Below are 21899 nucleotides of genomic sequence, written 5' to 3' on the forward strand. Positions count from 1 at the left end.
GGTGTATTTGAGGGCAGACTAGTTTTCTCCCCACCCACTAATTACCATTTTCTAAAATCTCAGTGTGTGTAGTGTGTGTGCTAGCCGGTGTGGCAATGAGCACAAAAATGAGATCTGGTCATGCCTCCGAGTTGCTTACCAAAGTCTAGTCTGTTTGAAGAATGATAGAAAAGTTCAGAGAAATAAGTGGTCACCAAATAACTTGAGAAAGCACCGTAACTGGGTCTTAACAGATTTCAGAATGGAATAGATGGAGAGATGGAGCAGGAAAGATGTTCCATAAGGAATGACAAAATGCCCGCACACTGAAAATGAGCTCCAAAAACACTACCCGTAGGGAGTAGGATGTCTGAGGGAGGGTGATGGGAACTACGGTAACGCAGGCAACCTCTCCACCTCCTCTTGTCCCGTCTTCTCTCTGGTCAAGGATCTTTACGTTGTCAAGGTGATGACGTGCAGGTCATCTGGGGCAGACGATGCCCCAGAGCCCAACACCAGCCCATCGCCCTTAGTTGCTTCCACTTCTGCATGAAACTCTAAGAAGCCTCCTTCCTTGGAGCCCACCAGCATCCATTTCTGTTCAGATCTTCCTGGAAGGAATGTGGATTACTTTTTCAAGTTAAGTCATTTCCAGTGAGAGATTTCTTAAAAGACTTAGCACATGGCAGCAGGCGTCACATTTTAGGAAACCAACAGAAGATGGCAGCTTACAAGTGTTTTGCATCCCTTTAGTGGCAAGGCGTTGGGTACAATGTTCTCTGAGAACACTGGACCTGAATGAAAGTCTTACTAACTCTGTAATGAATTTGCCTTTGCAGGCATTGAAAGGGCTCTCTGAATTGTGGACACTAAAGAGATACAAGCCAAACATAGTTTAACAGCAGCCGAGTGAAATTGGGGAAAAGCAGATGTTTGGAGAGAGAACGTTGTGGCTATAATCCCTTTTCTCCACTGCCTGTTCTCCACTGATAACACTCAGTAGCTTCCAGAATTGCAAGACTTCAAAATGCTAACGTGTGCTATGAATAACCGGAGGGGATACAGTGTACGGCACTTTCCAAACATACACTTTATTGGGAAAAATATCCCCCCTCCCCAAATCCGTGGAGCTTAGCTCTGGAATCATTTTTAGAAGCTCTTCCCTTTGGTGTCTTTCTTTCATTGTTGTGTGCACTTGAGAACCCTGAGTAAGTTTAAACTCTCTTCTGGATGAGACCTCTTTGGCGACTGGAGGACAGTGGCCATGGTCCCCAAAGTCTTCTCCAGGCCAAACACTGCCATGCCCTGCAAATATTCATTGTCTGGTAGGGTCACCATCTCCATACCCCCGTGTGCTCTAGTTTTACTTACTTCCACTTAAAAATCTGCCCCTTGCATCAACACGGTTCTCTCCAGGGGGTCAGATGAGCAAAGAATACAAAGAAAGTACCTATGGTGGACTGGCCATTGTATTCCAAGTTTGTCCTCTAGTAGAAAAGTAGCACTGATATTAGTGCTACTTGGAAACAGTTAAGACACCAGAGGCCTCCACATTGGACAAAGCACTGAGGTCTCAGTACTGGATTTTAAGGTGGACACGTACCATGACCCCTAAGAAAGTAATCTATGTGAAACTTAAGAAAACGGTTCTAGAGAGCATTTGCTTTGGTATTTTTTCTTGTTCATAAGCTGGACAGCTTCTAAAACAATTGTCTGGTTAACTGACTGATGGCCCCTCAGAGTTGTCATTCTATTCTAAGAACACACAGATCTGACATTTGCTTTTCAATATTCCCCTTAATTTCTGTTTGGCCTTTCCCAGCACGAGACAACTTTACTGGTGAGCAAACACTGTCTTGTCTTTTTAGCTTTATGTACATATGTATATGCGTGTGCATGTGTGTATACAATTCTTTTTTCATTCAATGTTTAGTTAATATTTTATGGCTTTTTTTGAGCAATGACTTGAGGTCAGAACAGGTCAGGAAACCATTATACTAATGGTCAGAAAGGAGCATAGCAGAAAGGTCTTGGAGTCAGCATAATGTAAGATTTCCTCATGTTATAATGTTACCACGTGACCAGTCATTATGATGGTAACACAGTGTTATAGGCATTACAAGGCCAAGGCCCATCTGCATTTCACATTCATTTGTAGTGGAGGATGTTTTTATATTGCATCTAAGCTTATAGAAGTAGCGATGCTGTTGGTGCCTTGTCCAGATCTGATTTCTTCCTTGTGCTGATGCCGTGACTGTGGACTGCTAATGGCTCACAGGTTCTCTATTTTCAGAGAATTAATTGTTCTAATGACTGTGTGACAGGAGACAAAGGCTGGCCCCCTCATCTCAAGGTGGGCTAGATGATAATCTGTGCTCCAGGCCTCCCCATGGGTGGCATCAATCTGAAGCCAACTCCAACTGAGAGCACGTCCTTGCTTAGCTCTTTCCCCTGCCTCTTCTGCATCGGGCCGCAGGATCTGAACCCCTTCCCCTGGCGGACACGCTCCACAACAAACCACTCTCACAAGAATCTCTATCTCAGGTACAATCCCAGGGGTGCTTACCTAAAACAAAGCCAGTGCGATTTTCCCCAGTGGTTGCCACTTGGGCAGTTTGAAAGTGAACGATTCTTCGTGCAGGGACTGGAAAAGCGACTTGAAATGTTAATCAATGACATCCAGCTGTTTTGCTAAATATTTGCTAGAGAATAAGGACCCATTTAATATCCTGTCTTCTAAGTGGATGCCAACTAAGAACACTTGGTTAATTGCAAAATAGTTTTGGAAACAAGGTTATGTGACAGTAAATAGAAGAATGGAGTCCTTCGGAAAAACCTCCTTAACTGATGGAGTGGACTCAATACATTGAGTTGGTTATTGGTGATAGTGCATTTTGACCCATTCAAGTCTCTGACATTTCAGTGAAAGGCAGACTACCGCATGTGGATTTGCTCTCCCCAAATGCAGGTGTCATTGACGGAATACATTTAAGCTGATACACGATGTAGATGAGTCCCCACCTCTAACTTCCCTGGCCAAAGCCTGAGGATGGCAAGAGTGGATCTGCCCGGGGGGAAAGGATGTCCATCAAACCAAGAGGATTCTCCTAATCTAAGGCTGGCTCTTCACTCCTCTTGACTCAAGGGCTGTGAAAATCAGCATTGGGGTTGGGGTACACCTAACTATTTCTCTAATGTCTCCATGAAAGGTTGCATTGACCATCTTTGGCTTGCATAGCTGACCAATTTTTCTAGAAAGGGATGGTCTAAGGAGGTGATCATAAAAGGTAGCCATGTCCTGGAGGCAAGATTAGACTGGCAGAAGGGCCTGTCACAGTGCCTGGTTAACCCAAGAGCCTGTGTGCCACATCTGTAGGGAGGTGCAAATCTAAAAACGAGGCAAAGCTGGCAATCAGGAATGAGTTATAGAATGAAAGAGCTGAGGAAAGTAGCAACATATGGGTGGGGAATGAGGCTGCGGTCCTGATTCACTTTCACTGGTACATGAAAATGTGTAGCCTTTCCAGCTTTGGGGCACAGTCAGGCAAGGAACAAATGTGAGGCCCTGTCAACCCAACTCTGAGTGTCCATTGAAAATTAGAAATCCTAGACTGTGAGAAGGCCAGTTTCCTTTTTCTTTTTATATTTATTTTCATAAAGAGTTTTTATTTATTTAGAGAGAGAGAGAGTGAGATCAGGGGAGGAGCAGAGAAAAAGGGAGAAAGAGAGAATCCCAGCAAGCTCCATGCTGTCAGCATGGAGCCAGCATGGGGCTCAAACTCATGAACCCTGAGATTATGACCTGAGCCAAAACCAGGAGTTGAACACTTAACCAACTGAGCCACCCAGGTGCCCTAGATTCCTTTTATTTGTAAACAAACATCCATCAGCTAGAAAACCTCACAAATGAGATTTGACTTTTCTTGGCCATCACTACAGTTCTCAGTTGAAAGGAGAAACCCCTGCCCTAACACATTTTCTGAAATGTCACTCTCAAGAGATAGCAGCAGGTGGTCTTCCCCTGGAACGTGGGATATGGAGACGACCTGTGGCTTCAAGGAAATGAATCTTTAGGCAACACAGGTAGAGACGAGGAGGCTAAGTTTGAAGAGTAAGGGAAGAGAAAGAGGGCAGATCAACCGTGTTCTGTGATCACAGACTAGCGGGCCCAATGCCTCATCTCAGGAAATTAGAACAGTTGCCAGTCTCTGCTTCACATAGCTTCCTCTCCTCACCTTCCTCATTTGCCTCCTCCCTCTCCCCTTTCTTCCTGCCTCAAATTGCTTCTCTCATTCTCCTTCATCTTTCTTAGAAGGAGACTGCCTTCTTGCCTTCACTTTCATCTTGGAAAAGAGCAGCATGCCTTGATGATGATTTTTTTAGATGTTCATTTATTTTATTTTTGAGAGAGTGAGAGAGAGATAGAGCACAAACAGAGGAGGGGCAGAATGAGAGGGAGAGAGAGAATCCCAAGCAGGCTCTGTGTTGTCAGTGCAGAGCCCGAAGGCAGGCTCAATCTCACAAACTGTGAGATCATGATCTGAACTGAAAACAAGAGTAGGATGTTTTAACTGACTGAGCCACCCAGGCACCACTCTGTCTTTTCCAAGATAAAATGGAAGCTACAATATAAATGTAATTCTAATAAAGGAAATGTATAGTTAAGAATTCTCTTTAGCCCCAGGCACATCTTTTTGTGATTTTCAAAATGGAGTCCTTCAAAATTGTTGCTGCATTTGTACCCTCCTTAGGGTGGTGATTGTGACATTCCTCAGAGGCAAACTCATTTCCGTTACTCATTTTCAAAACACATGTTCCTTTGTCTTTTCACACTCGTCACAGAGAGATTTAAAATAGAGACACATCATCACCTATTTAAGGGTTATGAATAGCACTGCCTTGAAAAGGCCTGGTGGAAATTTGTGTGGAATTGAAAGTGATGCACCGGACTTGGAAGAATGTTAGGCAGACACAAAGAGTAGGTTGGAGGCCAAGTTGCCTCAGTGTACTGAGCATGGAACATGAGACCCTCTCCCCGCCATGCTCACAGTCAGATGCAAATCGTCACTTCCAGATGATCATTCCTTCCAGCTGGAGAAATGAAATGGAAGGGTGGTACAGCCCTGCAAGACTTGTGCAATCTACCAAACAAATGAGGTTCAAGAATCAAGAGACCACCCTGAGTAAGCACGGAGGGAGATTGGATTCTTGACCCCGTTCTTCCCCCCTCCCTGTTCCTGTGCCTTTGGTCAAGTGGCTCTGCAGTCCCTGACACCAGAGTCCACTTCTTCATCCCTTGCTGCGGGCTGGTCCACACTCTGGTGGAATGCCACCAATCCAAGGCTTTGAGAAGCTTTGTATGCTTCCATTTATCCTGGCCACGAGGAGAGCACAAGCTGGCCACCCCACTCATCCAAGGAAAGTGTAAGAGAAGAAGAAAAGAACATGCAACAGCAGCCAAACCCCAGCTGATCTGAAGATGCCTGAGTAGGAGTCAAAGAAGGCCACTTGAAGTGCTGGAGTTTGAGACTACTCGTTACACAGCATTAGTGAGGAATCCCTGAGTGATACAAGCACTGCTCTGAAACGTGGATTGTTCGAAGGAAGAACATGTATAAGGGTGGCTGGAAAATGGGAGTGTGAATGGATAATGGTTTTCTAAAGATAAGGAAAGTCTTGCATGTATGTTTGCTGTTCCTCCTCATTTTGAACATCCCACTCCTTAACTGGGTCTTGGCCAAGGGTGAAGGGAAATGAAGAATCCTACCTTCCTGGACATACTGGAAATTACTGATAGGTCCAAGTTTGGTGATGACAGATGTGGGTTTCTTTGAGAAGCTCAGACATTTCAAATCTCATTGTGAGGACTATAGATAGATAATTAAGTGTAAAAAAAAAAACCTTTCAGATGACCACTGCCTGACAGAAGTTAAACTGCTCAGTACTCAAAAGGAAAGTCATTCACTTCACAGGTTAAGTGCATGGCGTAAGTGGTTATATTCTCACTGAAACTTACCTTTTAACTTCTAAAGTAATTCTTATTTCCAACCCTTCCTTCTAAAAGCCACATAGCATGAGTCTGTTGACTCTCCCAACATGATACTTTAAAACACAGGTGCACATCCCAAGTCTTTTACTCACAAATTCTGATCACTCTTCTAGACACCCACTTGCTTGTCCATCTCCCTTATAAAATATGAAGTGGAGAATTAGGGACAATCCTTGATGTGACCCTCAAACATTGCTGTGTAGATGAGTGACTCCTCTTATCTGGACATTATTTTTTCATTTACTTATGCCTATTAAACTTAATTTTTTTTGGTGACACTAATTTGGTTTATCCTGTGAATATACTTATCTGCTTCAGTAGAGTAATGACTATTTTCTCCTCTAATAATAACGAAATACCAACTCCAATGGGCTCTCTTTACTGAGAGTACTCCCTTTGCCAGTTCATTAATCCATTCAAAGCCCTGAGGTTTTCATATCCATATCAAATGAGGACACAGATTCAGAGAAGGTGAGTCATTGGCACTAGGTCACACAGTTGCATGGAGTTCAAATTGAGGCTGATTCCATGAACATGGTCTTTCTACTATCGTCACTCCCTTACATCATTTTATTTGGGAAGGGAAAGGCTAATTATGTCCTGGAAATAGCCAGGAGCAAACGATGGGTCAGTGTTCTTCCCATTCTGTGCGCTGCACAGAAAGGTGCCTCTTTGCCTACTCCAAATGAAGATGGCCTCTCACCATGTGACATGACAAAGCCATCAGCTGGAGTATGACATGATTGACATCAGACCCAGGATGGAAAGAAACCAACAGAGGCCAGTCTGTGATCCTCCACCAAAGTTTTTTTCTACTGTTGGGTGAGCACCGTCGATGCTTTGCCCAGACACCCCTACTCGGTGTACATAGGCTAGTCCCCAGAACTTGTGGCCATGTCATGTTACATGGGAAGGGGAAATCAAGGCTACAGATGGAAGGAAAGTTGCCAATCAGGTGGCCTTGAGATGGGAAGATTATCCAGGTGGGTGCGAGAGGGGCAGTCAGGACCAAGGAGATGGCGGCGTGAGAAAGATGGACCTGCCATTATAACTTTGAACAAAGAAGGGGCCAAAGCCGAGGTGGGGACAGTCTATCAACACTGGAGAAGGCAAGAACATAGACTCTTTCTCAGAGCCTCCAGAAAGAAATGTGTCTCTTGACACCTTGATTTTAGCCCAGGGAGACCCCCTGCGGACTTTCAACCTCCAAAACTAGAAGATAATGAATCTGTGTTGTTTTAACCTCCTAGACTTGTGATAATCAGTGACAGTAACAAAAAGCCACTAACACTCCGGAGATATATGTGCTGGTTGCTAATGACTCAGAGCTGCCCCTTTCTCCATAAAACTGCCTTCGACAGAACAGAAGCACTTGGCCCAGGGGGTTATGAAAGGACCTCCATCCTGGGAGAAGGGAAGGCCCACTGTGAGCAGGATACAAAAGGCTGGCCTCCAGGAAGGCCGGGCCGTGCCACCCTGTGCCAGAGCTGCCTCCACATCTGGCTGGAGCCAGACTCCTGCTGGGTGAGGACCACTTCCTTATTTAGCAACTTCCCTGCGCCGCCTGCATCCTCCCTCTCCCTCCCTCGCAGACCTCCCCTCAGCAAATCCCAGCGCCTCACTCCCCTCTGCTTCTAGTGAATCTGACCTGAGACAAAGGTCACCCTCAGCAGGGATGCCAGCCCCTAGAAAATGGGTGCTGGAGGGGAACTGGCAGGGACGGACAGGGGTGCATGTGTCAGGGTGGGAGAGCTGGAACATAAGACCAGAGGACAGATCCGCTTTTGCCTGGGACCTCACTGGGCCTGGAGTCTGGCTTTCGAGTCTGAGGTTCTGGATTGTAAAAGGGTCCTTCCTGGAAACATTCATTGCCAAGCTCAAGTCGCAACACCCAGGAAGTAAGTGAGTGAGCGGGAGGCCCAGGGTGGGGAAGCCTGGTCCCCCACACCTCCCGGGCCTCAGCGTACTTCAGGGCAGTCCAGGGGTTTGCTGAGGGTCAGCGGCATCTCAGGAAGACGACACACATCTGGATCAGCCCTGAATTTTTCATTTTCAGCCTTGTTTCCATCCGGGATGCCCTCACTTCTCCTAGCAGGGTGGAGGGAACACCCTCGTGTCCCCTGAGAGCAGACACAGGCTTTTCTCTTTGCTCTTTCCTCCTGTTCTGGATGACTGGTCAATTACCAGGATATACTGCTGCCCTTGACACGGCTGGTTCAGATTCACTCTGAATCCCATCCCAAACTGCCTTTATGATTTCGTCCCTCTGTCTGGTCACTGGGCGGCTGACCCGGGAGATTCTGCAGTTCATGCAACCCCTCTGTGCGTGCGGCTCTGAATGGCCTGCCTTTTCCTAGCAGCTGGGACATTTTGTGGGTCATTCTTGTCATCTGGGGGCACCCCCTAGGGCTCTTGGGCTGCCACCACGAGTGAGTCTGCCAAGAACAGAGATGCGATGGTGGCTCAATCACCTTTCCTGCCGGGTTCAGTGCCTCTCCTAGTACCATCCCTCCCACACCTGCCCGGCTGGCTCATTCGTTTGTAATTCACCAAACCACAGATCCTGTCCCCAGCCACCCAGACACACGTCGCTGTGCGCCCCTTAGTGGATGCTGTGATGTGTCACTCAAGCCCCCCCTGCAGAATTAAAGCGTTCCATTGCCCAACCACCCAGTGTCTCAGTTGCCTCCCAACGATTCCCTCTCCTTTGGTCAGGATTCTGCGCACCTCCCCCAGGGCTGCCCACACACAGTGAGCGGTGAGCAGGGGCACAAAGTCCCGGACCTCCAGCCTCAACACCGATGACTGAACAGGGAACCTGCTCAAGCGGCAGCTATCACCATCCAACGTCTCCCTCTGCCCTGTCCTCTTCCCTTCCCTTTGCACAGCTATTGTTCTCGAACAGCCTGCCCTCATGTGGGCCTCTGAGGCTCAGAGTCTGTTCTGGAACCTGGACCCAACCCAGGCCTTGCCAGCGGCGCAGGGACCTGCGGGGGGGTAGGGGGGGAGGCCTTACCCACAATCATGTGGTTGCAGACATCACAGAAAGTGGGCTTCTTGAAGATGTGCTCCTGGAAGGCGTGGGCCTTGCCGCCGGCCCCTGGGTGCAGGCCGGCCCTGGTGGGTGTGGACGCCAGGCTTCCGGGCGCGGGGAGAGGGCTGGAGCTGGGGCTCACCTCAGCCAGCATGTCCGCCGGCAGCTTCGCGTCGCTGTTGGTTCTCTGGAAGAAGTTGTCAGCGCTTTTGCTCCGTAAACTCTTGGTCTTGAAAGAAAGTGATCGTTTTAGTTTCTGGAGCTGCAATGCAATGACAGAACACGCTCTTACGATCGATCATGCAGACTCACGCTGTGGGCCTGAGGTCTGCTCAGGCACTTGCCCTGTTCCCCCGGACCACACACACATGTACCTGCAGGCGAGCCCAGTGTCTGGAGGGAATCTGGCAGCTCTCCCCACCCCCTCCTGAGCCAGAAGACCCAAGGGCATCCCTGGAACCTTTGAGGTGCCTGTTTGAGGTCCTACCGGTGTGCTGTCAAAATGTCCTGTGACACTGGACCTTTGACACCATCTGCCTTCTGAATTTGAATCATTGGAAACATTAAGTATACAACCTTCTGGGCTCAATGGTCACATCTACAATGCCAGGAGCTCTGCTGGATTTTCTCTCTTATGGCTACTTAGCAGCTATGTGTCTATACACACAGCAAAGCAAAAGAGGCCACTGTGTGCCTTGGAATCCACGCGGCTGAAGTGTCCACAGGGCACTAACGAGAAACTCAAGCCTGCTTGAGGCTGAAACACATGGACGAGTAATCTGTGCCTGTGCGTCTGTGCATGTGATTATTTGTCTGATTTTCTCTGTTCTTCTCCCTGCTTTGCTGTTGGTCTCTGGCCATGGCAAACTGGCTGATTCTTCCTTTGCCTTTGGAATTGGAATTAGGAAGAGCAAAAACATGGGTTTGGGAAAGCATTAATTTCTGAAAGGTCTGGGTTTGGTCCCATCTGTACCGCCAATCCAGCCTTCACATTGCAGCTAGATGGATCCTTTGGAAGCACAGGATGTGAGCATGCAGGCCTGCTGCTTTTCATGAAGAAGTTTCTCCCTCAAACTTCATGAAGTTTCACTTGTTCTTACATCTGAAGTAAAGCTGCTTGGCAGGGGCTCCAGGGGCTGGCCGACTGGGGGTCCCCAAGACAGCTTGTACTCCTGTGAACCTCGCTCTGTCCATGGTAGCCACAGTGGCCTCTGAGAAGTCTGTGGTATTTACTGTGCTTTTTCATCACCACTCCTTTTGTGCATACGTTTTCCTTTGCCCAAATAAAAAAATGAATCACTTAGTAGCTGCATGGCCTGCAAGAGGTCACTTTACTCACAAGGCAGTTCCCTTTTGTAACTGAATATCCACGGGGACCCTGCCTGTTGCCTGGAGTTAATGTCTGACCCAGAGCTGCAGATACACAGGTACTACAGCACACTAGTGTAATAAAGGCCCCCAGCAAGGGTGGTCCAACACCCCTAGGGACACACAAGATGAGTTGGTAAGGCCGGGCCAAGCCTTGTCACCTCTGCGTCAATCCTCCAACCTCTTCCTTGGGAGATCGGGAAGATGTAGTCTTTAGGGCTTGGGGTAGACTGCAAAAAGGCCACAATTTTCCACCCTTCTCTTCCCCTGTTCACCTGTGCAATGTGACTTTGCAGACCCACCGGTCCAGGGAAGCGGGTTTCCTCACTCCTTGGATCTTACTGGTTTGGGGACTTTGACCAAGACAAGGTGGCTGAAGCAGTTTTAAGCCAGTTCCAAGCAGGCCTCAAGATGCCTTGCATGCTCTGTGCTCTCTCTTGGAAACCTGCCAAACTGCCATAGAAGTTACCCCAGTGTTGCCTGAAGGATGGCAAGAGACACAGTCCAGCCACCTCCCATCACATGAATGAGACCCCAGAAGCACGGCCACCCTATTTTCCTGCGTGGCATAAAGGGTCTAGAAGAGACCAGAAGAACTGTGGAGCTGAGTCCCATCCAAATGGCCAACCCACGAACCAGCAACTGAAGAGACGACTAGTGTTGTAGCTCATCGCGTTGGGTGTCTATTGTGAGTACACAGCAATACGTTGCTTCTTCCCTCCTTCCTAGAATGTGGTGGGATTGTAATTCTTGGCCCAGGTGATGTGGACTGTGGCTGCATGAAGGCAGCTTCAGGAGGGAGCCATTCAGGGAAGAGGCCTGTAGGCCCACTGGAGGAGGCGCACCACGGCCAGCAGTGAGGCAGTGTCAGCCAGAAAGATCTGGCCAGAGAAGCAGCAACACCATACATTAAAAGGTCAGAGACAGTGGACAAGCCAAGAAAGCTGTCTTTTTCCCTTTTCCCTACAGTGCAAGCCATCAGAGGAGCTGGCGCCATCAAAGAAGGAGGAGAAGGAGAAACTCACGAGTCATGTTGGAGTTGTCCGTTCCTGTACCGTAACTGGGCGCATCCTGACTGATAGAGGGGAGCAGGGCCACGCGTCCTTGGGAGCCCCACATTCATTGTGAAGGGGACCCTCCATCTCTAGCAGAACTAAGTGAGGGGGGCATGAAACAGCACTCACTGAGACTCGGCCATATCCATGAGGACACAGAAGCCACAAAGGAGCAGAACAGAACTTCCTCACTTCCATTCCTTCCAGCCATGACGTGACCTGGTGCTGGAGGAAGGAGGGATTAAATAAATAGGACTAGAGTTTTATTTTAGACAGATCGTTAATAAAATGACCAGGAAGTTAAGGAATCTGGCAAGCTTTTGCCATGGGCTGTGCAACCTAGGGGGATGGTGGTTTATCAGAGTAAATATCATCACATAGAAAAATAAAGTCTCTCTCTGCTCCTCCTCGTGGAGTTCAGATGGTTCGATAAACTGACTACTCTTGTCTCTAGAACAATCGTGCCCATTCTGATGATAACAATAGCACCTACCCTGAGTGCTTCAACAGATGACCCTTCCTTATCCTCCCAACCATCTAGAGAAGACACTGCTGTTTCACCCTTGGAAAATGGGCCGAGGGAGGTGAAGGGATTTGCCCAAGGTCACACAGCTCATGGGAGACAAGACCAAGGTTCAGAATCAAATTTACCTTCCTCTAAACCCACATTCTTTGCACCACCAGTGACTGACAGGTAATGGAGGCGGGGATGAGGGAGAGGTACCCCTCACCACCAGGGGGATGGAATTATTTTTGGTGAACAGTTAGAACAGGAAGGGATGTGGAGCAAGAAAGCAAATATGCATTTTTGGGAGCTATTTCCTTTATTGTATATCTTTCAAATTTTTAAAAAGAGGTAAGGAGGGATGCTATTTTATCAAAGGAGCATCAGACTCCCCTTGAAGTCTTCTGTAACAGATGACGTGTCTCTTCTGCTAGGACAGGGAAGGTGATGGGGTGTTGCTTATGCATGTCCAGTCTGGGCTCCCTCTTGTGCTCATGTGCTTTATTCCTGCCTTCAGAACCTTCCACATACAGTATCCTCTGTTCCTCTCACAGTTCGTGGGTTCGGGCCCCATGTTGGGCTCTGTGCTGACAGCTCAGAGCCTGGAGCCTGCTTCAGATTCTGTGTCTCTCTGCCTTTCCTCTGCTCATCTCTCTCTCTCTCTCTCTCTCTCTCTCTCTCTCTCTCTCTCTCTCTCTCTCTCAAAAATAAATAAACATTTAAAAGATTAAGAAAAAAATAAATGCCTACAAGTTAAAGTCTGAGCAGTGAGCTCAAAGGAACACACTTTTCCAATTATTCCCAAAAGAGTAGAGGCCAGATGGGAAGTTATAAAATGCAGAAATAGAAGCAAACCCTGATAATAGCAGATGTCACAAAATGATTAGCTTCTAGGAAACATGGACGCAGCCCAGCTCCTTTTTTACTAATAATGGTAGAAAGAACAGACATTCTTGAGTACTTTGCCATGTGCTAGGAACTTTTCTATATACTTTAATTCATATTATTATCCTAGTGACCTGATGAGTAAGAAATCATTCATTGATTCAGTAATTCATTCAGTGGATATTTATTGTGTCACTACCATGAGCCAGGCAGTGGATACAGCAGTGTAAAAAAGTATAATCCTTCCCCTTAAGGGTTTAAGGTCTACTGGGTAGAGATAGAAAGTAAATAAATAATCAAAGATGTATATAATATGCATTTGGGTGAGGATAAGAGCCACAAAGGAAACAGAAGCAGAGCAGAGCTTTAGAAGGTGACAGCAAAAGCTCTTCTGACTAATGACACCGGAGCAGAGACGTACAAGGAGCGAGGGCATGATGTACTTTGGAGAAGATCATTCTGGGCAGTGGGGGAAAACAAGGACAAAGGTCCTGACAACGTGGGCGTGTTTGAGGAATACCAGAAAGTCAGTGCATCCGGGGCAGAAGGCTGAAGGAGACAAAGGGCAAAGGGGTCAAGGGCCAGCTTCATGCTGGGCCTTGCAGGCCGTGGCAAGGACCTTGGAATTTATCCGAAGGATGATGGTTTTGAGCAGGGAAGTGACAAGGTCTGACTTTAATTTTAAAAGGGTTACTCTCACTGCTGAGTAGAAAACAGACTATTGGAAGCCAAGATGGAAGCCAGGAGACTCTTCCAATTATCCTGGGGAAAATTAATTTTGGCTTGGGCTGGCATAGTGATAGCACAACATGGTTGAATTTGGGGTACATTTTAAAGGTAGGACCAATTGGGCCTGTTGAAGGATTGGATATGGAGTATGAAGGAAAGAGCGGACTCAAGAATGATTTCAAGGTTTTGGAGTTGAGCAAGAGGGCAAATGGGGGGAATATTTACTCAAACAAAGAGCCCTAGAGAAGAAGCAAGTTGGTGTGGGCAAGTGGAGAGGGGGAAGAGTTGAGCTGGGGAAAGCGAGTTTGAAATGCTTAAGTGGAATTCACATGGAGCTGGATTTATTACCCTCGGATTCAGGCGAGAGGTCCGAGCTGGGGAAATACAAGTGGGGGTCATGAGCACACAGGCAGGACTCACAGCCATGAGACTTGATGAGATCACTATGTAGTTAGTGTAGACACTGAAGAGAAGTGCTGAGGAAGGAGACCTCAAAGTCCAGAAGATTAAGGAAATATTACAAAGTCAAGAAGATTAAGGAAAAACAAAGGAATCTGAGGGGACACTAGCCTGGCAAGGAAAGAGAGGGATGTTTTAGTAGCTCTGGGAATAAAAATGATTCAAGCAAAAGAGAAGAACCCATATCACCAAGTGAAGCTTACACGACAAGTAACGTGAGGGCTAGGAGTTGGCTAGGAGCGTGGCTTTGGGGGATCCTCATGGTAGCAGATGCAGTGATGTGGTGGGGGTGAAGACCCAACCGACAAAATGGCAGCGGGTGAAAGTGAGTGCAGGTGGTGTGCAGAGCAATTCTGCTCTCGAGGGTATTAGTGACGGGGAAAGGAGTGCAGCATCAGGGTGGGGTGGGTTTTGTTTCAATACGGGAGATTATTTCAGCTTATTATTAATATGATGCTGCAGAAGAGAGTGCGGAAATGCTGGAGTGAAGTCCTCAAGTAGATGGGGGGAGGGGAGACCTGGTGCCCTCGGAGAACTGTTGGCTTTAGAATGGAACGAGGTGGTTGGCCCATAAGGAGAGAGAGAGGCAGACAGGCTGGTGGGGCTGGTGCTGGCTGGATGCAGACCTTCTCTTTTGATTGCTTCTGTTTTCTCAGTGAAAACAGAATCCAGTCTATCTCCTGAGTGAGGGGAAAGGGAGGTAGTTGGAAGCTGGGAGCGAGAAGATGCAAACAGCTGTTTCCGTGGATGAGCGGAGTGCTTGGGAGAAGCGTGCGGGGAGGCATAGAGGGTCCTGTGCAGGTTTTTACTCCGTTTTACAGTGAGACAACCAAGACCCAAAGTGAAATGGCTGTAAGCTTCAGAGTGAAGATCCACATAGGGGGCTCTCTTAACTCCAGGGCCCCTTAAATCAAGTGGGCTTTCATAAGGTTTTCTACCCTGATGTCCTCCTAGTGAAATTCCTCTGTTTGGTGTGCTCTAGCCTCCTGGTGCCATCTGGAATTTTAGCAGTAATCCATGTGGATTACTGAGGCCATCAGTTACAGAACGCAGAAATCAAGAGTCATTAGAGCTATGGAACACAGAGAATTACAGTCTGCAGATGACCCCAGGAGCACGCGCACAATTTACCAGTCTGTTCTGCAGCAGCACATCAATTAATTAGCCAGCACACCCTTGGTCATTTCAGCCCGGATTTGAAGTCACACTGTGTGGGAAAGAGGTGGCTCTGGAGCAAAAGCGTCTCCGCCCACGCAGGCATAATTCCGGAGGCACGGTCACCATGTCAGTTACATTTCCTGCCTGTTGACATTTAACCATCAAGTCTCCTCTATGCATATTTCTTTTGCTATTTATGACCCCACCAATAATGTGCCGGCTTTTCTTACTGAATTGAAATGAGGTCATCTGTAAGCAAAATGTCTCATCCTTGGGACCCTCATGTGATCTATATCTTTGATCTTAACAGGACATTTTTTTTTTTCACTTTTTAACTTTTCTAAAATAGAGATAGGTCTTCAACTGAAACATGCATTCTTTAATTTTTTCCCCCTGAAAAGGCATTACTAAACCAATTGCTGACAGGTAATTCAGGAAAATGAGTTATCTGTCCTGCTGTGGTGTGACAGCTGCAAGCACCCCATTGGAAATCCAGGTCCCTTCACACTTCACGAGTCACATAGATTCACTTCCTGTCTTCCAAGTTTGGCTGATGCTGTGGCTCCTCCCACACTTGCCTCGAACTTTGTATTTGTGACTCTATAGGCAGAGAGTGAGCACTGGGGTCTTGTGAAATGCAATGCCTGTAATGAGGACTTTCTCACCAACATCTTACCCATTCATGGCCTGAATTCTTTTTTTTAAAAAAATGTATTTATTTTGAGAGAGAGGAAGAGAGAGTGAACATGCAAAACAGGGAGGACCAGAGAGAGAGAGGGAGGGAGAGAGAGAGAGAGAGAGAGAGAGAGAGAGAGAGAGAGAGAGAGAAAATCCTAAGCAGGATCCATGCTCAGCAGGGTCCACGCTCAGCACACAGCCCAACATGGGGCTCTGTCTCACCAACTGTGAGATCATGACCCAGGCTGAGATCGAGAGGTGCTCTGAAACCTGATTTCTTTTAAGACAAGCACAATATATTTCAGGTCCTGCTTGGCTTCAGTTTGAATGTGACGTCAAAGTCAGGAATAGTCTTCTTACATCAACCTGGCTTTGTCATAACCAGCTGCAAAAACTGGTAGTTTATGAATATGTCAGGAAGCAACAGTTACCGAGTATGGTCAGTTGAATGCTCATCAATGGGCTCAGTGGCTTCTAAGTTCTCTTCTTGCTCTAGCAAGTCAGCACGGTGAGGGAATACAAGAGATTTTGAGGGGTCTTCACGTATAGGAGGCCTAAGGCCTAACTCTGGAAACACATAGCAATGGCTAAGACTATCCAAGCAAGGGTGACACAAGACCCTAAATTACATTACCAAGTGATAACTAGAGTGTTTTGATCACTGCCTATTCCAAATGTCAGGAAGGGAGCTTTTGAAAGGGGATCTGGAATAGTTGGAGGCTCTCTTTCACACCTCAAAGAGTGAACTGACTTTCAAACACATAACTGTTCAAGTGCTTTCATGCCCTCCCTCTTCTACTCACTGTGTGATACAAGATCCTTCCTGATGGCTGAGGTCTGTACCCTTGCCCAGCATGCTCTAGTCACCCCTCCACCATCCCAGGCACACAGACACAGTAAGAGAAGCCCCCAAATTTTCAGGGATGCATAAGCTTTCAGTGCCTGTATTCTGCCTGGAAATGGCATTCCAGCCTACCTGGAAAATGCCTCACGGTCCTTGAATGCTTAACTTTTCTCTGGCTTCCTGCCTGACCCTCCCAGCAGGTGAGCAGGGACAGAGTGGAGCTATCTCACTGTCCTTCCTGCCCACTGCTCTGGGCTCTTCTCTGGACCACTGGGCTACTCCGACATGTGCCTGGCACATAGTAATGACATTCATCACACCAGAAAATAATTATTCAGCTCTTATTAGACACCAGACTCCACCCTAAGGGTTTATCTAAGTTATCTTTTTATCTTCTTGCTAACCCTGAACTAATGTGCCCAAATAGACCCCGAAAGTGTGGTAGAGTCAGGATTAGCATCAAGGACGGGTTGACTTCATAGTCCAAGCTCTTAGCCTCTGTACACATTTGTTAAATGATTTCTAGGCATGCTGATGGATGGACTGAATGAACAGGAAGAACTATAGCCAGATTGGAGAGACTTAGATACAGAAGCAGGAGTGAGTATACTATGGGCAAGTGTTCTGGTGTCCCCATGGGATTTAAGCGGTGCTCACAACTGGACTCCAAACATACCAGTTGTGAGGTGAGCCCTTCCTGAAAAGCTGGCCTGACTGGTGCTTAGAAGAGTGGGAAATAGCAGTGATGAAGGCCCTGTGTATGGGTGCCTGTGGGTAGGTGTCCCAGCTGATGACGGCAGCAAGGTACAAAGATTATAAAGGATATTCACCCACAGAGACCCACGACAGGTTTTCCAGAGGAAGAAATGAGTCCTGAAGACCCAGTCGTGGTAGGACCTGGGTGTCTTAGAGGTAGTAGCATCAGAGACACACCCAGGGACGGACAAATTAGCAAGCTGCTCCTTCTGGCCCTCAGGCTAGCTGCCATATTTACTCCAAAGGCATTTCTGTTTAGCTCCCAAGTCCACAGTTTCTAGAACAGGAAGAATGTAGTAGCATGAATTCCCGCCTATTTCTCCCCTTTTCCGCTTTGCTGGAGAAATTTAAGATCATCAATTTCCTGAGATCCCATCATTTTCCTTTATGAAAGTCCTAAATGTTGTTGATTTTTTTTTTTTTGGTTCTGTCCTGAAAACAGTCCTCACCTACATTGTTTAAGCCAACAAGACGTGGTGAGATCTTGTTCAGTGGCAAACATCAAGATAATAAGGCTTCACTTTTTTGGTATAGCAACACACACACACACACACACACACACCCCTCTTTTATTTGACATATCTTTCCACAAAATAGCCCTGTGAATATGGCAGGGTAAATATCACCCCACTTGACAGATGAACAAAATGGGACAAAAGATGTGAAGTGACATTCCCGAGGCCCATGGAAGATGAGACACTTAATGAGGAGGAACGGTTTTAAGGATCATCTTATGGGCAGGGACAGAGGATAATTTCCAACCCAAGGATGATATACTCAAGGCTCTGCCCTTCTAAGCCTGTAGTCTCCAGCAGCGTGAGCACGTGAAAGTTACTTAACTTCTCTGAGTCTCAGCTTTCCCGTCCACAGAATGGAACAATAACACTTTCCTTGCAGGTTTGAGGATTAAGCAAGATGAACATCTAAATCCCCTGGCATGATCGTGGCTCTCAGGGGCCGAGTCTTAACTCTCAATGTCTCAAGATCGCCAGCAACACTGTCCCTTCTGGTTGGATGAGGTTGGGAGCGTGGCTTTCATCCCGCCCCTTGATGTCAACTTAACACTGGGGCCGTTGCATCACCTTCAGGGGTGGGTCAAGATTCCTCGTGGGAAAGAGCCCTATACATGCTCAGAAGAAATACTTTGGAGAAGCCGGAGGCGAGGGAAGATGGCACCTCAAGGACCAAATGCGATAACAATAGCAATAATAATAATAATAATAATAAGGTGGCACTGTGTTCTGGGAAGCACTTAGGAGGGTGAGATTTACAGTCTGAGGGACTGAGCTGCACTACGACGTACACTGGAGGTGAGTTGGGTGGGCAGGCAGGCTGCCATGAGGGAGGTGTGTGGGGAAAAGGCAATGAGAATATAAATTTAGAGGTGCTATGGATTTTTGAGTCAGACAGCAACTGAACAAGGTACGCATTATAAACCTCCTCTTTCTCCTTCTTGGAATTTCTCACCAATGCTTTGGAGAGAGGGCCCTTTTTCAGGGAGAATGTGGACATGAGGCATCGGCACCTGGGTTATAGTGACTCTGTGGCCCTTTTGGGGCCAGAGATGGTCTGCCGCGCCAGGAGGCACAGAGGGAGGGACTGAGAATCCGGGTCCCGAGCCACGTGGCCCAGCAAGTGGGAGTCACAGTCTGAGGCTGGTGTCGCTGTTGTGACAGCTTCAGAGGAGGGACACAGCCCTAGGGACCACATGTTGGTTTTTATTTCCATGAGCAGGAGAAGGCCAATGAACACAGTGAAAATGGAAAAGTAACTTATAAAATATAGAAAAACTTTTTTTCAGGGGCAAATGGGTTTAGAATGGGGATCCTTTTTGATTCTGATTCATATATTAAATGGTGCTACTGATTAAGTGATGGACATAGAACAAATGTATTTACACTTTACTAACACCACCTCCCATAGTGCCTTGCAAATAGTAGGGCCTTAGGGGCTGAATTGTGTCCCCCAAATTAATATATCGAAGACCTTCATACTTCAGAATGTGACTATATATGGAGACAGGGCCTTCATTTATTTACTATTATTTTTTTATTTAAAGGATTTGAAAATTTTTTAATTTTCAAAATTAGTCGGCTCAGTCGGTTAAGTGTCCTACTCCAGCTCAGGTCATGATCTCATAGTTCACGAGTTCAAGGCCTGTGTATGGCTTTGAGCTGACAGCTCGGAGCCTGAAGCCTGCTTCGGATTCTGTGTCTCCCTCTCTCTTCCTCTCTCCTGCTTATACTCTATCTTTCAAAAATGAACATAAAAAATTTTTAAAAATTTATTTTGGGGGTGGAAAAGGGAGAAAGAGTGAGCATGCACAGGAGGGGCAGAGAGAGGGAAAAAGAGATAATCCCAAGCAGCCTCCACACCGACAGTGCAGAGCCTGATGTGGGGCTCGAAACCAGGAACGATGAGGTCATGAAATCAAGAGTCGGACGCTCAACTGACTGAGCCACCCAGGTGCCCGACTGACAGGGCCTTTAAATCAGTGATTAAGTTAAAGTGAGGCCTTTAGAGTGGGCCCTAATCCGATGTCTCTATTGGACGCAGGGACCCCGGGAATGCAGGCGCGCAGAGGAAAGGCCATGTGAAGACATGGCGAAAAGGTGGCCGTCTGCAGGCCAAGGGAGAGGCCTCAGAGAAACCCGCACATCTTGATCTCAGACTTGCAGTCTCCCTACTTCTGAGGAAATAAGTGCCAGCGGTTGAAGCCACTCAGTCTGCCCTAGTTTGTCACGGCAGCCCTAGCACATTGTACGGTGCTCAATAAAAGCTCATCGAGGTAAACTGCGCTCCTGGAACTGTCGGGTCCGATCAGAAAGAGCCACACTGAGGCCGCTTCTGCAGGGTCTCTGACGTCTCATGTGACCACAGGCCTGGCTGAGCATTCTGCTGGGTGACGAGGCTGGAAGCCTGGGTGGCCTGGCTTGTCCACGCTGTCTTGCCGGGGACTGTCCTTCTGCACACCTCCTGCTTGTGATCTAGGGTGCAGCTCCCATCTTGTTTCCTGCGCCCTGTCCCAAGTCTTCCCTGACTTCTCCATTTCTGTGCAGCTCCAGGTGCCTTGTCACCCACGTAGCAGGAGGACCCCACCCCGATTAGTCTTCTGCATCCTTTCAGTCTATACGCTGAGCTTGAGAGCTATTCTTTTCATGGTCATACCGCCGACACACCAGTGTGGGTTTTGGAACAGGGATGGGGACTGCGTGCTGAATAAGTGAATGCGTGACTTCCTGCCTTGCATGTTGGCGCTGTCCACATGAGGCAGGGCGGGGGGGGGGTGCATTTAAAGAAGAGTCATCCCTCCAGTATTTTGGCCTGGGAGAATCTCCCAGAAGAATAATTCCATGAGTTTTTCTTATCCCGAATCTTGAGTGCCATTTTCTGCCAGTAACCAAGGCTGATCCCTTTTCCTTTGCAAATGGCTCCTAAATTCCCTCTTCTCAACTGGCCTAGTGATGAGTTCCATGGAAACTCCAGAACATCTCCAGTTATGGCTAAATGCCAACACATATCACACACCCATGCACACATGTCCCACATATGTACCATATACCAGCTTGTTTGTGTATATTCACATGCATAAAATCATATATACTAATACACAAAACACTGTAGGCACAAGAGCTGCACATTTATACACAGAAGCACAAACAAGGAGAAATATAGGGACCCAAGACTCAAACATGGGCCCATCTGCAAGTACCTGCACCACACTTATGTACCCACCTATGTACCGAGCTTGTCCTTCCCAAAATTCTATCAAATCATTGTTTTATTTTCTTCACATAACTTTCTATTATTTGAAATTATCTCATGTATTTTATTTACTTGTATATTATCTATGTCTTTCATTGGAATATAAACTCAATGGTAACAGAAAAAAAAAATAAATAAATTCCCTCTTCTCCCCAAACCACTCGGACTCTGACCCTCCCCCGCTGGGCTGTGGCTCCGGTCTCCTCCTTTATTGCGCAAGCTTATCTTCCAGGAGTTGGGTAGGGTTACCTGCCTGGCTTTAGGCAGAGGCTGGGGTCAAGGATCCAGAACGGGCACAGGGGTGCATCCGGCCAGTCTGCGGTGTGAGGGTTTGGAAGGGAAGGAAACAGATGAGCGTGTTCCTGTTGACTTCGAGTCCTGAAACCACAGGGCAAGTTCTCCTCCTCGAATTCAAAGGGGGCAGGAGAGGAGGCAGTACACAAGGCTGAAGAGCTACAACAGCAGTCAGGCAGACACAATGAGTGAGTTAAACCCTGAAAACCAGGAGACGGCCTTAAGATGACCTGAGGACATGTAGGGGAGGGAGCATCTTCTACAGTATATATGTCGGCCCTCGTGGACAGAGAGAAAAGGGAAGCTGTGGTTCTAAAATGTGCCCCATCACTCCCAGACCG

General features: G+C 47.3%; 1 protein-coding gene across 1 annotated transcript in view; it reads right to left on the bottom strand.

Annotated features, from left to right (window-relative positions):
- STAC (SH3 and cysteine rich domain) overlaps positions 1-21899 on the bottom strand; it is a 136581-nt gene that overhangs the window by 68296 nt on the left and 46386 nt on the right. Inside the window, exon 2 of the mRNA XM_029940867.1 lies at positions 9045-9324. Within this exon, the coding sequence (XP_029796727.1) occupies positions 9045-9324 (280 nt within the window). The remainder of the gene's footprint in view (positions 1-9044; positions 9325-21899) is intronic.

The sequence above is a fragment of the Suricata suricatta genome, chromosome 5, assembly GCF_006229205.1.
Source record: "Suricata suricatta isolate VVHF042 chromosome 5, meerkat_22Aug2017_6uvM2_HiC, whole genome shotgun sequence".
In the NCBI taxonomy this organism is placed as follows: Eukaryota; Metazoa; Chordata; class Mammalia; order Carnivora; family Herpestidae; genus Suricata; species Suricata suricatta.